The 14,296-nt window shown below is 37.1% G+C and overlaps 1 protein-coding gene across 3 annotated transcripts in view; it reads left to right on the forward strand.

Annotated features, from left to right (window-relative positions):
• Gpat4 (Glycerol-3-phosphate acyltransferase 4) overlaps positions 1–14,296 on the forward strand; it is a 111,760-nt gene that overhangs the window by 77,460 nt on the left and 20,004 nt on the right. For 2 of the 3 annotated variants that reach the window (XM_083143340.1, XM_083143338.1), the window contains exons 3-5: positions 7,808–7,954; positions 11,193–11,327; positions 13,034–13,270. In XM_083143340.1, the coding sequence (XP_082999466.1) occupies positions 7,808–7,954; positions 11,193–11,327; positions 13,034–13,270 (519 nt within the window). The remainder of the gene's footprint in view (positions 1–7,807; positions 7,955–11,192; positions 11,328–13,033; positions 13,271–14,296) is intronic. The other variant, XM_083143339.1, reaches the window with a different exon arrangement.

Consider the following 14,296-nt stretch of genomic DNA (forward strand, 5'->3'; position numbering starts at 1 on the left):
CCATTGAGTATGTAAAATTGATTGATTGATTTGTGGTTTTAAGTCCACTTTATGCACAGAAAGGCTAACCGGGACTGGATCTACAGTTTAAAGTGGGATCTGAACTACTGTGCCATGTGCCTACACCGGGTATCGAACCCGGGACCCCTTGATCACAAGGGACGATGTTACCACTACACTATTGGGGAGGCACAAAAGTTGTAAATGAGAGAATACATTGGCGTCCCGTGAAATTATTTGCACCCTATTAAATCAATATTGATTGCAGCCTGCAAAGAATTAGATCCAAAATATTTCTTGCTCGCTTCGCTTGCATTATTTCATTGTTCTCCGTAATGCATTATATTGTAAATTTTCAGACAGATAAATAACACTTGTCATAATTGATTGTCTTTTAAATGCACAAACAATTGTTTCGGGGAAAGGGAGTGTGCACATTTGAGACAATTTATATAATTTTTGCTGTTGATTTATTGTGAGATGGATGAATTGGTTGTGTAATGTATTTAAATAATATATGTTGTATATAATATGTATTAAAGAAACTTTGAATACGTACACAATTTAGTGTCTGCGTCGTTCCATGTTGCATATATGTGAAACATATATCGTGCATGAAAGTTATACATGTTAAAGTAAAAAATAATTATATTTGGAATGCATTTATCAAGCATTTTCTGTCTCGAAAACAGTTTGTGTGCTTGTTTTCCATTATGAAATTGAACATGTTGAAAAAATAATTGAAATAGTTTGTTCGAACACAAATGCTTTAGCACCAACTTCTACCCCCTTTTTGCATAATTCATGATGATGATAACGTCTTTGATACTAATACTACTATTAATAATAATAACAATGTTGGTCCCGGCTTGGGCATGGATGTTTGTGGCTGTCCATTCATCAATTTCATATCATTCATCCCCATCTTCGCAAATTAGCCAAATGTGGCACAAGAAGCAAAGTAAATTAAAACAAATTAATAATTATCCTGGCACTTTCTCCCCACCTGCCCAGACAAAAATTCGTGGTTGCGCCTCTGATTGTAAATAGAAACTCAGCACCTTAAATTAAATATTTTAATTATATTACGTATACCATTTAATTGAATTATAATTTTTGGATGTTGAGGGGCGGTAATATGTAAGATTGAAATAGAGAATACATCTGCTTGAATTTTTGGAAAGTTCGCCTTGAAAACCGGGAATTATACTTGAATTTTATCATGGTCCTAGAGTAGCCACCCTGTAAATGAAATGCTATTTTAGATGATTTTTTAAAAATTGGGCAGTAAAACTATAAAACTGTAGTGTCTACTGTTGTATTTCAGTATCAAAGTATTCACTAATAAAGTGGCAAATGTAATGTACGTATTTAAGAATCACACTTTTAGATTCATTAATTTACTACTTTATAACAAAAATAACCTGTATTATGTAATCTTGCTCATCAAAATAGATACAATTACTGTATTTTAATAATGATATGACATGGTATGTAAATCTGATTTGTAATTAATTCTCAGTTACACGTATTATTTTCTCCTCACCTTGACATATGTATAATTCAGGTTCAACTGTATTCTAAAACATCGGAGATAAACTTGACTTGAACAGCACAATTACTCTATTTCGTTTGTTATTGCTGAGGATTTCGTTCATAATTTACTCATGCTGTGTGTGGGGGGGGGGGGGGTTACCTCTTTTCACAACTTATTTCTTCTACACACAGGGCACTCTAGTCACATATGTGTACTTTGAAAACACTTTCACTACATTTTTTTTGTTCAATTGTCCAGAATATCAAGAACATCAGTAGTGATTAACATTTATTGCATTAGAAATAGTGACTCATAACCTACTTTGAGACATATTCATCGCTGTTTTTCAGGGATTTGTCATAGCATGGCACTAAAATTTTGTATGCTTGTGTCATATATGTGTGTCAAAGACTGGAATCGTCTGTACTGCAGTCCTTCCAGAAACTGTTTCAACTGAAGGAAGAGATGAAAGTCCCTATGTGTGAGGTTGGGGCTGTATGGAGGGTTGAAACTCTCTCACTTGAGGTGATGCAAAAGAGCCACATGTGCTCAGCTATGTGGGATCATGCACTTTGGATCGGTCTTCTGTGAATTGTCTGCACCATCGTTTGACTATACTGTCACTTATGATGTCCAGTCGTTACTAGGGTGACCAGACGTCCTCTTTTATCCGGACATGCCCTCCTTTTTAGGTGTCTGTCTGGCATCCGGGCGGATTTCTTAGAAATCTGTAAATGTCCTCCTTTTATGGAAAGAGTATAGCATTGACCATAGCAAATGTGCTGCATGGAGAATGCTTGAACGCATAACGATCAGAGGCGCAACCACGATTTTTTGTCGGGGGGGCAAGGACCAGGATAAACGTACCAATAATAATAATAATAATAAAATGTTAATAAAAATAATGTTAATACTAATAATGTTATTATAACATTATTATTATTATTATTAATTTGCTTTATTTTACTTCGCTTTTTGTGCTACTTTTGCGAATATGGAGATGAGTGTGGCATGATGAAAATAATGAATGGATACTCGCAAGCATCCATGCCCAGGCCAAGATTCGAACCCAGGAAAAAACATTATTATTACTATTAGTAGTGGTAATATCAAAGACGTTACTACCCCCGTAAATTACACGGGGTAGAAGTTGGTGCAAAAGTTTTTGTGTTCGAACAAACGATTTGAATTATTTTTTTAAGACTTTGAATTTCACTTTAATAACGGAAAACAAGCACATAAATTATTTTTGAAACACAGAAAATGCTTGATAAATGCATTTCAAAATATAATTATTTTTTTACATTAACATAACTTTCATGCACGATATATATTCACATATATGTAATGTGGAGTGACGTGGACACTAAATTGTGTGCGTATTCAAAGTTTCTTTAATAAATATTATATAGAGCATATATTATTCAAATACACTACACAACCAATTCATCCATCTCACAATAAACCAACAGCAAAAATTACATAAATTGTCTCTTAAATGTGCATGCTCCCTTTTCTCCAAACAATTGTTCATGCATTGAAAACAAAATCAATTAAGACAAGTCTTATTTCTCTGTCTGGTTATTTACAATTCATTTCAGCGAACAAATACAAATTGCGATCGAAGCGAGCAAGAACATTTTTGGATCAAATTTGTTTTGCAGGCTGAAATCAATATTAATTTAATAGGGCGCAAATAATTTCACGGAACGCCATGGCATTATATACTTTTGTGCCTCCCCGATGGTGTAGTGGTGTGATCAAGGGGTCACGGGTTCGATAGCCGGTGGAGGATCATAGTGGTTCTGAACTCACTTTAAGCTATAGGCCCAGTCTCAATTAGCCTTTCTGTGCATAAAGTAGACTTAAAAAACACAAATGAATCAAGTTCTGGGCGGAAATTACCCACTGCAGGTACACTTGGCCGTCAATGTTTGCCCCCCTTGCCCCCCTAGAACTCATTTCCCTGCCCCCCCCCCCCCCTGTGGTTGCACCACTGATAACGATCATAAATGATGATCGTTATGATATGGCATATCACTTGGGGTGTGTTAAGTATTCGAACAATGATCACGTAGCATCTGGGAGCTGAACACGATCACTTTCCCGACTGAGTAGGGTGCCGATTTATAAAGTAAGAAAGTAAAGTGTTCCCTGTGCATAGCACCACGCCATGAAGGCGTATAGGGGGTGTGGGGGTAACGCCCCACACTTATTTATAGGAACTAAAAACCTCTGAAGTAGGCACTGTATACACTACGAAAAGACACGAAAATAGGAACTGAAAAGGCACCCTAAAATTAAAAGATGACATTGAAATAGGCACTGAATGTGAACTTATTTCATTTTTTTTTCTTACAATGCACAGTTATACTGTATTAGCACTTCAGTTTATACATAAAAGTGTGCTAACGATTAACAAACTATTATTAGTCTTTTGATCGGAATTCACATTTGCGGGGAATCGTCAGTTGAAGTATTTTCTCACAAAAAGAGCTTGTGCTAACAACTGTGCGAATTTGAACAATTTGCACTATTGTAACAAAAAAAAATATTTAAACCAATGTTCTAATTAAGACCCTCAAATCTGGCGAATACCAGATTTCAGTCAGTATAACATCAACAAAGCCTTATGCCCTTCAATATAGGGAAAGGCAAAGGCACATAAAAAAAGCTAAAGTATGCAAAAATTACAGAATAACCATTTTTTGGCACTATTAAGCAAAATAGGCATTTATAGGCACTATAAAAATGCGTCTTTGGATTAGAAACACCATGAAACGAACTATAAACATTATAGCCTATGTTTTACTGCAAAGGAATAAAAAAGGCAAATAGGCAAAATTCCGCACCCTAGTCATTAGTATTATTCTAACTTGTTGTTTCACCCTCTGAGACTGCTGGAACGCATGTAGTCTGTTCAGTTCCTTTTTGATTGATTGATTTGCTTTATTTTACATCGCTTTCCTGCCACTTTTGGCTAATCGCGAAGATGGGTATGAGCGATGATGTGATGATTTTCATGAAGGGACACTCACAAAAACACCATGTCCAGGCCGGGTTCGAATCCCGGACAGCTGGCGTTGTGCTAACCACTCCGCCACGGAGGTCAACCATTGCCTTTTCGAGTTATGCATACGCGATACAGACACGCGTAGTGAGAACTTCGATTATTAAGTAATATTTACTTTCATGAAATAACGAAGCGAAAGTGTAAATTCAACAATGATCTTGCAAGAAAATATCCAGCTTTTAAAGGATGGAAGAAGTGAATATGAGGTAAAGTGCATAAGGGGCTGTCACCTTTCCCTGCTCTTGAAAGAGTGCTAGAAATGTTCGTGGCATTAAAATCATATTTCTCTACCCAATCTAAATTACGTAATATTTTAATTCGGTTTGTGAAAATATGTTAAATCGAATCTTGTTACATTTGCATTCACTTGAGGGGATATTTCATTCTAATATCAAAGAATTGTGTAAACTTCTGTGCTTCAAACTGTAGATATTCTTTGTCATTTGTTAAAGAACAGATTAGAAGATTGCTTTCTTTGCTTAAAGGTAAGAGGAGGATATTGAAAGAGATCATCTGAAAAGTATCTGTGGGCAAAGTGTTGGTTAGGTTGTTTTATTAATAATTAATAATAATGGTAAATGTGCTGTAATTTTTGCGGTGTCCTCTTTTTTATGGCTTTGTCCTCCTATTTCGTCATACTCTGTCCTCTTTTTTGAATGTGTGTGTCTGGTCACCCTAGTCGTTACACCTCTCACAATTGCCACTGAATCTCTGCTGGCATCTGCTTCTGAGTGTTGCAAAAATTTGATTATGGCACTACCTCGCAGATGGCAAGAGATTGTATGAGAGCTGCCATTTTTCTCCTAGCACTGTCCTGTAACGACTGCCTTCACAGTGCTGCAACTGCATCAGATTACAGTCACATACCATCTCTTCCTTAGGGTGACCAAACGTCCTGTTTTGACCAGGACAGTCCCGTTTCAGTCATGTCCCAGTCGTCCCGTCGATATTATTAAAAACCACTATTTGTCCCATTTTATACAAGTTATAGAGTTAGCTTGAAAGCCAAGTATAAATTTGAGACATTTCATGCTTAAAAAAGGTTTTATTGTTTTGTGAGTGTTCCGTTATTTGTAGAGCAGTGAATAAGCATGGCCAAGAAGTGTACATGCAGTTTCAAAATGGACTTGAAATAAGAATGTAAATTCCTGCATCTTGACACACACTCCAAAGACAAATCTCACATTGTGTCAGATGTATGTGGGGTTAATTTTTCAGGGAGTTTTATGAACAGTTGGTGAAGTATAAAACTGTTCTCATTCACTGCTCCACAAATACTAAATTCAAATACTTCTGACATTCCTGAACTTCAGCATAGAACTAACATCAAAGGCTGTTCAGAAGGGACCAGTTATACCGAGTGACAACGGGAGAACACATTTAATTTTAATGTATGTATCATTTATGAGATCCATACTTTAATAAATAATAATAATATGTTAATGGAACAATAATTTTATAATTAGGCCTAAACAAATTTTCAGGAGGTGGTAAACTGACCTCCTTGGCATGACCCGTTTTTGGGTCAAAATATTATGGTCACCCTACTCTTCCTGTATGCACATGTACGAGGGATGATCGAAAAAAAAAGGTTACAAAGCATATAACTTTTGTTTTATTCATTGTAACGTAACAAAAATTTATGTGTAAATTAATAACATGTTTGTCTTGTGAGTTTGAGGACTTCGGATTCTGACCATGTATACCCGAGAAGCGGACATTTAAAATGGTGACTCGTCTAGAAAATTGGTCAAGAGTAGAAGTGAGGGCAGTGGTGCGGTTCCTGTGGGCCAAAAACAAACACTACACCTGCTGACATTCATAGGCAGATTGTGGAGGTGTATGGGGAGGGGACAATTTCAAGGCAAAATGTAGCGAAGTGGTGTCGTGCCTTCAAAGAAGGACGGACCAGTATTGTTAATGACAACCCTGGACACAGCGGTAGGCCCAGTAACTCAACCACTGACGTGAACTGTGCTCTTGTGGATGAGTGTATTCGTGAGGACAGAAGAAGAACATTACACTCAATATCAGCTGAGCTGGGACTACCATTTGGTTGGCTGGCCACCATTATCTGACATGTGATGATGTCAAAAGAGCTGCCTCACGGTGGCTACAAGAACTTGATGCGGATTTCTGTGCAACCGGTATGGAAAACCTCATCTACCATTGTGACAAGTGCTTGAACAAAAAAGGTGATTACATCGAGGACTAGTATTGTGTTCCCTCCATCATCAGGTGTGTTGATCTTCCAGCTATGTGTAACACATACGCCATAATAGGCTTTGTAACCTTTTTTTTTCGATCATCCCTCGTACATCTAGCTCAGACCACAAGCACCGCGTATGGATGCCATAGTAACTTACTTTCTGACCACTCCTCATAAGTTGGTATTGATATAGTAAGGTCACATGTGCTGAACTTTTCAATTATGTAGCAAAGTTTGAGTAAAATATTTGGGCCTAAAAGGGATGAGGAGACAGGTGAGTGGAGAAGGTTACATAATTTTTTTCATGTCCAGATATTATTAGAATGATTAAATCAAGAAGACTTGGGTGTGCAGGCCATGTGGCACGAATGGGAGAGGAAAGAAGAGTTTACAGGAGTCTTGTTGGGAAACCTGATGGTAAGAGACCAGTAGGAAGATCAAGACGAAGATGGGAGGGATAATGTTGAGATGGACCTAAAGGAAATCGGTAGGGATGGAAAAGAGTATAGATCTTGCCCAGGATAGGGACAGATGGAAGGCCTGTGTTGCTGCAGTCATGAACCTTCAGGTTCGGGAAGGCTAGAGAGTTAGTTAGCAAAGTTTGAGTAAATAAAGTAAGTCTGATACTCATGACATGACTGGTTAAGCTAGCATCAGAGCAGTCTCACTTTGTTGGTACAGTCATGGACACATCTGGGTTATAATGATCCCATCGGAAGTCAGTGTGGTTGTTACAACCCATAAGTGTCCATGATCGTACATGTAAACACTCTTTATCGCAAGCAGGGCATGGCATATGTCACAACACCTACTTCACCATTCATGTTCAGTTATTGGGCCATAGCAGATTACTGTATCAATCATTAAAGTGAATATTATCTGTGCGGTACATTTTTCTTGCTTTTCTTTCTTTTTTGAAATATATTTTTTGATTTGAATCTTGAAAAAAATAATTTTTAAAAATTGTTTTCTATTTTTTTTTTTTCAGGGTAAAGAAAAGTTACCTAGAAGAAGATCTTTTGAGACTCTCAATAGAGAGTTTCAATTAGCAGATTGTTTAGACTATGTAAAAGCAGGTGTTGAAGCCATTATAGAGGATCAAGTCACACTTAGGTTTGAAGCAGAAGAATTAAAAGTAAGTTTTAATTTAATGCTATTTACATAGATATACAGGGTGTCCAGGATTGAATGGAGAGGTTTGGTGAGGGTATTGTGAAAGATGTGTTACACGGTTGAAAGTTGTTTTATTATTTTCAACAAATCAAGTAGTTTTTTTTAGCAAACAGATGATCGGGAACTAAAGCAACTTCTGCATTAGCTGAAGCACATTGTGAACAATGATCCTGCACTAAACCTGCCGCAAAATTAGTTTGGTATTGACAGTTGTGAACCACGTGTTGAAATCGGGTCTACGTCACTGCGGGAGGGTGGGTTGCTGGCATGTGAGCCAATCAAAATCTTCCCAGTGCTTCACCCAGGCCTTGGTTACCTAGCAACAGAAAACGTTTTTCTCGGTGTTGCCACTTATCGGGCGATTCCTGCGATCAGATTTCATGTTGTTGGGAGAGGACGTGTTGTTTGTTTGTTGCGTTGCGTTACTGTGATATTTTAACCAGTCCGTTTGTTTAGTGTTTATTGAATTTAGAGTATTCTTTGTTGTATATAGCGTATTGTTTTAGTGTGTTATTTTTTGTACACAATTTTCTGTGTTCTGCTTGAGTTTGTTGTGTGCTAGTGTGAAGAATGTCAAGCACAGAAGGCAATACTCGAGATGACAATGTACCAAAGAGGCCATGCACTAAAAGAAAAAGGAATTCTTCTCAAAGTACAAACGCGGGAGATGGTTTGTTCTGAGCGCAAATAATTTGAGCAAGAGAAAAACAATGGGGGGTCGAATCATTTCTGTAAATAAAGTTCTGGACAGGACTGCTGCTGCTTTCGACATGTCTAAGAACACTATTGTTACCATAGGGAAAGAAAAATATAATGTGGTAGAAATAAATAAATAAATAAATGCGAGGCTTCAAAATTGGAAACCCCAGGAAAGAAGAGGAATATCAGTAAATGCGTGACAAATTTAGATACTTTTCATCAAGATGCTATTCATCCCACTGTTGGGAAACTGCACGTTTCGTTAAAAGATTTGGCATTTTTTCAAGGTGGGGAAACATCTTTAAGGACAGTCATAAAATATCTGGGATTCTCATACAAAAAAAAATAATGGACCCAAAATAAAGTATGGAGGCATATGGAGATGTGGAGGTAGAGCTCCACACATTCTCGACCTTGACCTAGGCCATCATATGGAGGTGATGCGGTGATGTGGTTCACCAACTGCCTTTACCACAGGTTTGCCCCAGGTACTCACTTGGGCTGAGTCGACCGCGGAGCCGCTCGGGATATTTGAAAAAGTTCCACAAACCACCGCGGGTGTCACGCATGAAAGTCACATGCCCCACCAACTGGACTTTGTGCACTTCAGTTGCAGTATAATTGAAAGACTGGCAGACTTTAACGGCGACTTCAGAAAGAAATGATTATTGATAGTGTATATACAGAATGGATTGAAAAGGTAACCTGTAAACAATGCTCGTTTCAATAATTCGTTCATGTTGTAAGGGAGATGGAAATGAATAGAAAAAAAATAACACATTCATCATTGTTGTCATCATTGTTATTCCATTTTCCTCGAAAAACAATAACACATTTCATCATTGTTGTTCCTTTTCATAACACGTTTTCCTCGACACAGCGTCAAACGGCTACACTGCGTACCGTACCGTACCACATGATATGGCAACACCGTGACGCGTGTTCCTTCAGCTCTCAATACCAAACTAATTTTGTGGCAGGTATAGTATGTTTCAATATGAGCATTGAATAACTATTATAAGTTACTAAAATATACCAATTTCAATCCAAATTTATTGTTATTATTACATAAATGGAGAGAACGTATCAGTGAATATCTAACACTTGTTGTCCATTATTTTTCTTATGCAGGGTGTTTCACTCTGGGTGGAACCCTGTATTTCATTCATAACTCTGACACTAATAAAGATGTTGCAATGAAATTTGGAGTGGACTTACCTCCGTTCATGCAAAGTCAGGTGACATCATAAGAAGCGTTGGAAATGGCCACCATTGGCGTCCAGGCAGCATTGGAAACAGCGTTCCATGTTGTGTATAGTCAGTTTCTGTTTTACTGCAGGGATGGCCGCAATGATGTTTGCTTTCAAGGCCTCTATGGTTCGCAGTTTGTTGGCGCAAACCTGAGACTTCAAACGTCCCCACAAAACAAGAAAAATCAGGCAGCATGAGATCAGGCGAGCGCGGTGGCCAAAGTCCCCTGGAAATTAGTACGTTGTCGCCGAGAAAAGACTGGATTTCGGCCATGCTTGTGTGCGAGGTGTGCGGTGTTGCTCCACCCTACTGGAAATAACCAATGGATAATTCCTCATCGTCCAGTTGGTTCACGGGCGCGACCGATCGGCACCGTTACCACTCCAGGTTGTGCGATGTTTTGCTGCCTGGATGCCTGGTGGCCATTTCCAGCACTTCTTATGATGTCACCTGACTTCGCATGAACGGAAGTAAGTCCACTCCAAATTTCGTTGCAATATCTTTATTAGTGTCAGTGAAACACCCGTTATTTTGCACAGTTAGTGTACTGAAAATCATAGTTATTGTAGTTTGTTATTAACTTTTACACAATCTTTCAAAAAAGGCTTTTAACAGTTAGTTGTAAATTTTATTCAAAGTTTATATTTTGTGACCTCGTACAAAGAGAACTATAAGTTGTGGAAGCTGTGGATCCATTTATTCTTTGGATTAAAAGGTAGAATATAAAAATATAATCTGGTTCCTCTATTATACACTAAACTTTTTTCAATGTAATGCAGTTTTTACCATGGCTATAACTTCATTTTTGTTATTAACAATAACATTTAAATTAGATATTTGTAGGATTTCAGGGGAGGGTGTAGGTCCCTTAGCCCTCCCCCTGGCTACGTGCCTGCATTGAAGCATGACACATATCATAACGTAACTCAGTTTCATTCTATATTCAAACAACAATTAGTGCTCTGATTTTAGATGGTGCTGCTCATTGAATTTTTGAAACTGTAAACCATTGCCTTGACATGAAATATGTGCCTCTAATGATGGGTATCATTAGAAGAGGGACAGGGGTCAATATCCCAACTTCCCTATCCCCCTAAGAATTAGGAAAATTAATGATGCATATGTAAGATATATAACTCAAGATAACTTTGCTTATGGAATGCATCTAAAAGTTGGAATGGGATGTACAATAAATGTGTCATTATGTTACATAAATTTGCAGTAAGTGTAATTTTCATTTATTTTTTCAGTCATGGAATTTATTGACAAGAACGAATCACCATTACGAATTTATAAGCTGGCGACTTACAATCATTTGGGTATTGGGATTTTTTGTGAGATACTGTTTCCTGTTGCCACTAAGGATTATGATATGTTTTATAGGGGTAAGTGTGTTAATAGGAAGTATATGTTAATTTATATTTAACAGCTGAAGATAGGAGAATAAAATACTCTCTTTTTTCATTCAGAAAGAGTGCGTTAGCTGCAGGGATTCAAGTTTAAAATATTTAGAAATATCTTTAAAGTTTTCATAATTGCATGTGTTATTATGAGAATACTGCATTCTAGTGCAGTACCAAAATTTCTGAACTTCATGGAGATTAATTTAATAATAGGAGTACAATTTAAAATAATTGAATAGGAAAGCTGTATGTTCACTATTCATGAACTCTTTAGCATAATTGACAAATGGAAAAAGTAATTAACAATTGCTGTTGTAATCCATTATTCTTTTGTCATGAATATTTTTTATTGATAGCTGATTCAACCATAATCTCAGGTCATTATTTGTAGAATTTTCACAACTTGATTGCTGTTGTTAGCTAGTTTGAAATACTTTCAGATGGTTTCTGGGGAGTGATAACATTTTTGAACCAAATGTTATACTTTATTGCCTGGTATTGAATTAACAATATTTTTTATAGTATTGGTCATGGCTGTGCTCTGTCACTCAAGATGAATTTGTTGTAACCATAATCCACCATTCCTCTCTTTTCACGATGTTCCAATGTTGTCCTCTTCTCCGAACAATCTGCTCTTTCCACCGGCATCTTGGTCTCCCATTTGGCCTTATTCTCACTCCTTGTGTATTTGTAAGCTTTTACTAGTAGTCTTTCTGCACCCATCCTCTTCATCATGTGTCCGAACCATCTCATCTGTGCCTGATCTATCCTGTCCTGAAGCTTCACCACCCCCAGTGTCTGTCGGATCTCCTCATTCCTTATTCTATCCCTTCTAGTCTTCCCCAACATGCTCCTTAAAAATTTCATCTCCACTGCCTGCATCTTTCTTTTGTCTCTCTCTGTCATTGTCCAAGTCTCTGCTCCATACATAATTATTGGTTCATAGTGTGTATGAATCCCAAAATTAATATCAATAGCTAAGTTTCTACATTGAATATCTGTGATTTATTTAACTACAAAATGAAAAATTAAACCAGAATAAATGTTGAAGGGTCCATGTATTCTCGAGAAATGTTACATCCAAATTTGTTTCTGGGCTTGTAAGAGTTACATCAAAATTTGTTTCTGGGTTTGTAAGAATCTAAAACTACAAGAGCCGTGGTGTAATTGCTTAAGGCTCAACTGGACATGTGGCAGCTGTCAGGGCGAATTTTTTCAAATTTTCCTCTCCATTCGAAAAACTGCTGTGATATTCCAAAATATGAAAAATTACGTACACTTAGAATTCCTTCTAGAGCACTGACGTGAGTTTTCGTGTATGCTTTCACTCTTATCTAGATATTATCAAAAATTTAATAGACTTAAACTATTGATAATATCCAGATAACAGTGAAAGCAAACTACATGTCAATGCTCTAAAAGGAATTCTAAGTGTGTGTAATTTTTCATATTTTGGAATATCACAGCAGTTTTTCGAATGGAGAGGAAAATTTAAAAAAAATCGCCCTGACTGCTGCCAAATGTCCAGTTGAGCCTTAAAGCACCGGATTTGGAGCAAACTCACATGTTCGTCATAGGTTCGATTCCCACCACCAGCCAATGAACTTTCACCTGAAGAAGAGAGAACTTAGTGTTAGAATAAGTATAGTTTAAAGCATAATGAGCATTGTTAACAAATTTATTTCCAGACACTTGCAATTATTGTCTGCAATACCTTAGTAGGCAACATTCCAGAAGGTGCCTTCAAACGATATGTGTACAAGAAATCTTTTTTGACGTGTTTTCGTGTGTTTGCCCGTGCCTGCTCTGGGGTGATTATGTTCCACAATCAGGAGTACAGGCCCCAAGGAGGAGGCATATGCGTGGCAAACCACACTTCGCCTATAGATATTGTGATGCTAGCCACAGATAACTGCTATTCCTTGGTAAGTAATAATTCCATCCATGTTATCGGGCAGGCTGCAAAACGTACAAATAATCCTGAGGATATGCTTATTGTTGTAATGGAAGGATATTCCAGCTATTTCTTGCACTATTTCCATTAAATGAACACAGGACTTGCTTGTGTATAAGTTGCCTGTTTCAAAACTTTCGATGAGAAGAGATTTTTGTAAATATTGTTTCATATGCATACCAAAGATATTGCATTCTTTCAGGGATGGAAATTCCTCAAGTTGCTTCCACCAACATGTGGTATTGTCCGTACGTTTAGCTAATCTGTGTGGTTTATGTTTCAAGTGTAAAGAATATATGTATTGTCATTTGTCCATTGTGTACCAACAAGATAGTAACTACGTCAATTCAGTGATCGACTCGTGATCTTGCCACCTAAGATTTCATGTTTGAATCACTGGCCTTGCATGTGTGTTCCTTTGCGAGTGTCATTTCATTAATTTCACCTAATGCATTATTTATTCTCATCACCGTGATTAGACAGAGGAGCAGAAAAGCGATGTAAAACAGGGCTGAACCGATGCCGATACTATCACCGATTCTGATACTTGAAAATTGCAATAATTAAAATTTGTTCAGAATATTGATCAATAATGGTATGTAAATTTTCTTCAATTATATGCATCAATTTACCAAGAAATTTACCTTAGAATATTCAAGAATTACATCACAATTTTAAAATATATAGACAAAATATAGATTTTCATGCAAAATTAGTGCAAAATAAAAATAAGCTTTGAATTTTGCATAATTTTTAGGATAATTAGATTCTGCGAAAGTGTCAACGTGGCATTTTTGCAGACCCCGTAAAATGCCAATATGCTGGGAAAGTATCGGCTGGTATTGGTAGATGAATTCCAACTGATACTTTATGATACCGATACCACTGGTATCAGCCGATACCGATACATTGGCATTGGTATAGGCTCAGCCCTAGTAAAATATGAACAGTAGAAATACACCTATTCAGTGAGCAATATGAGAGCTAGGAGTTAAAT

Source organism: Lepisma saccharinum, chromosome 21 (assembly GCF_977018435.1).
Source record: "Lepisma saccharinum chromosome 21, izLepSacc3.1, whole genome shotgun sequence".
Classification (NCBI taxonomy): domain Eukaryota; kingdom Metazoa; phylum Arthropoda; class Insecta; order Zygentoma; family Lepismatidae; genus Lepisma; species Lepisma saccharinum.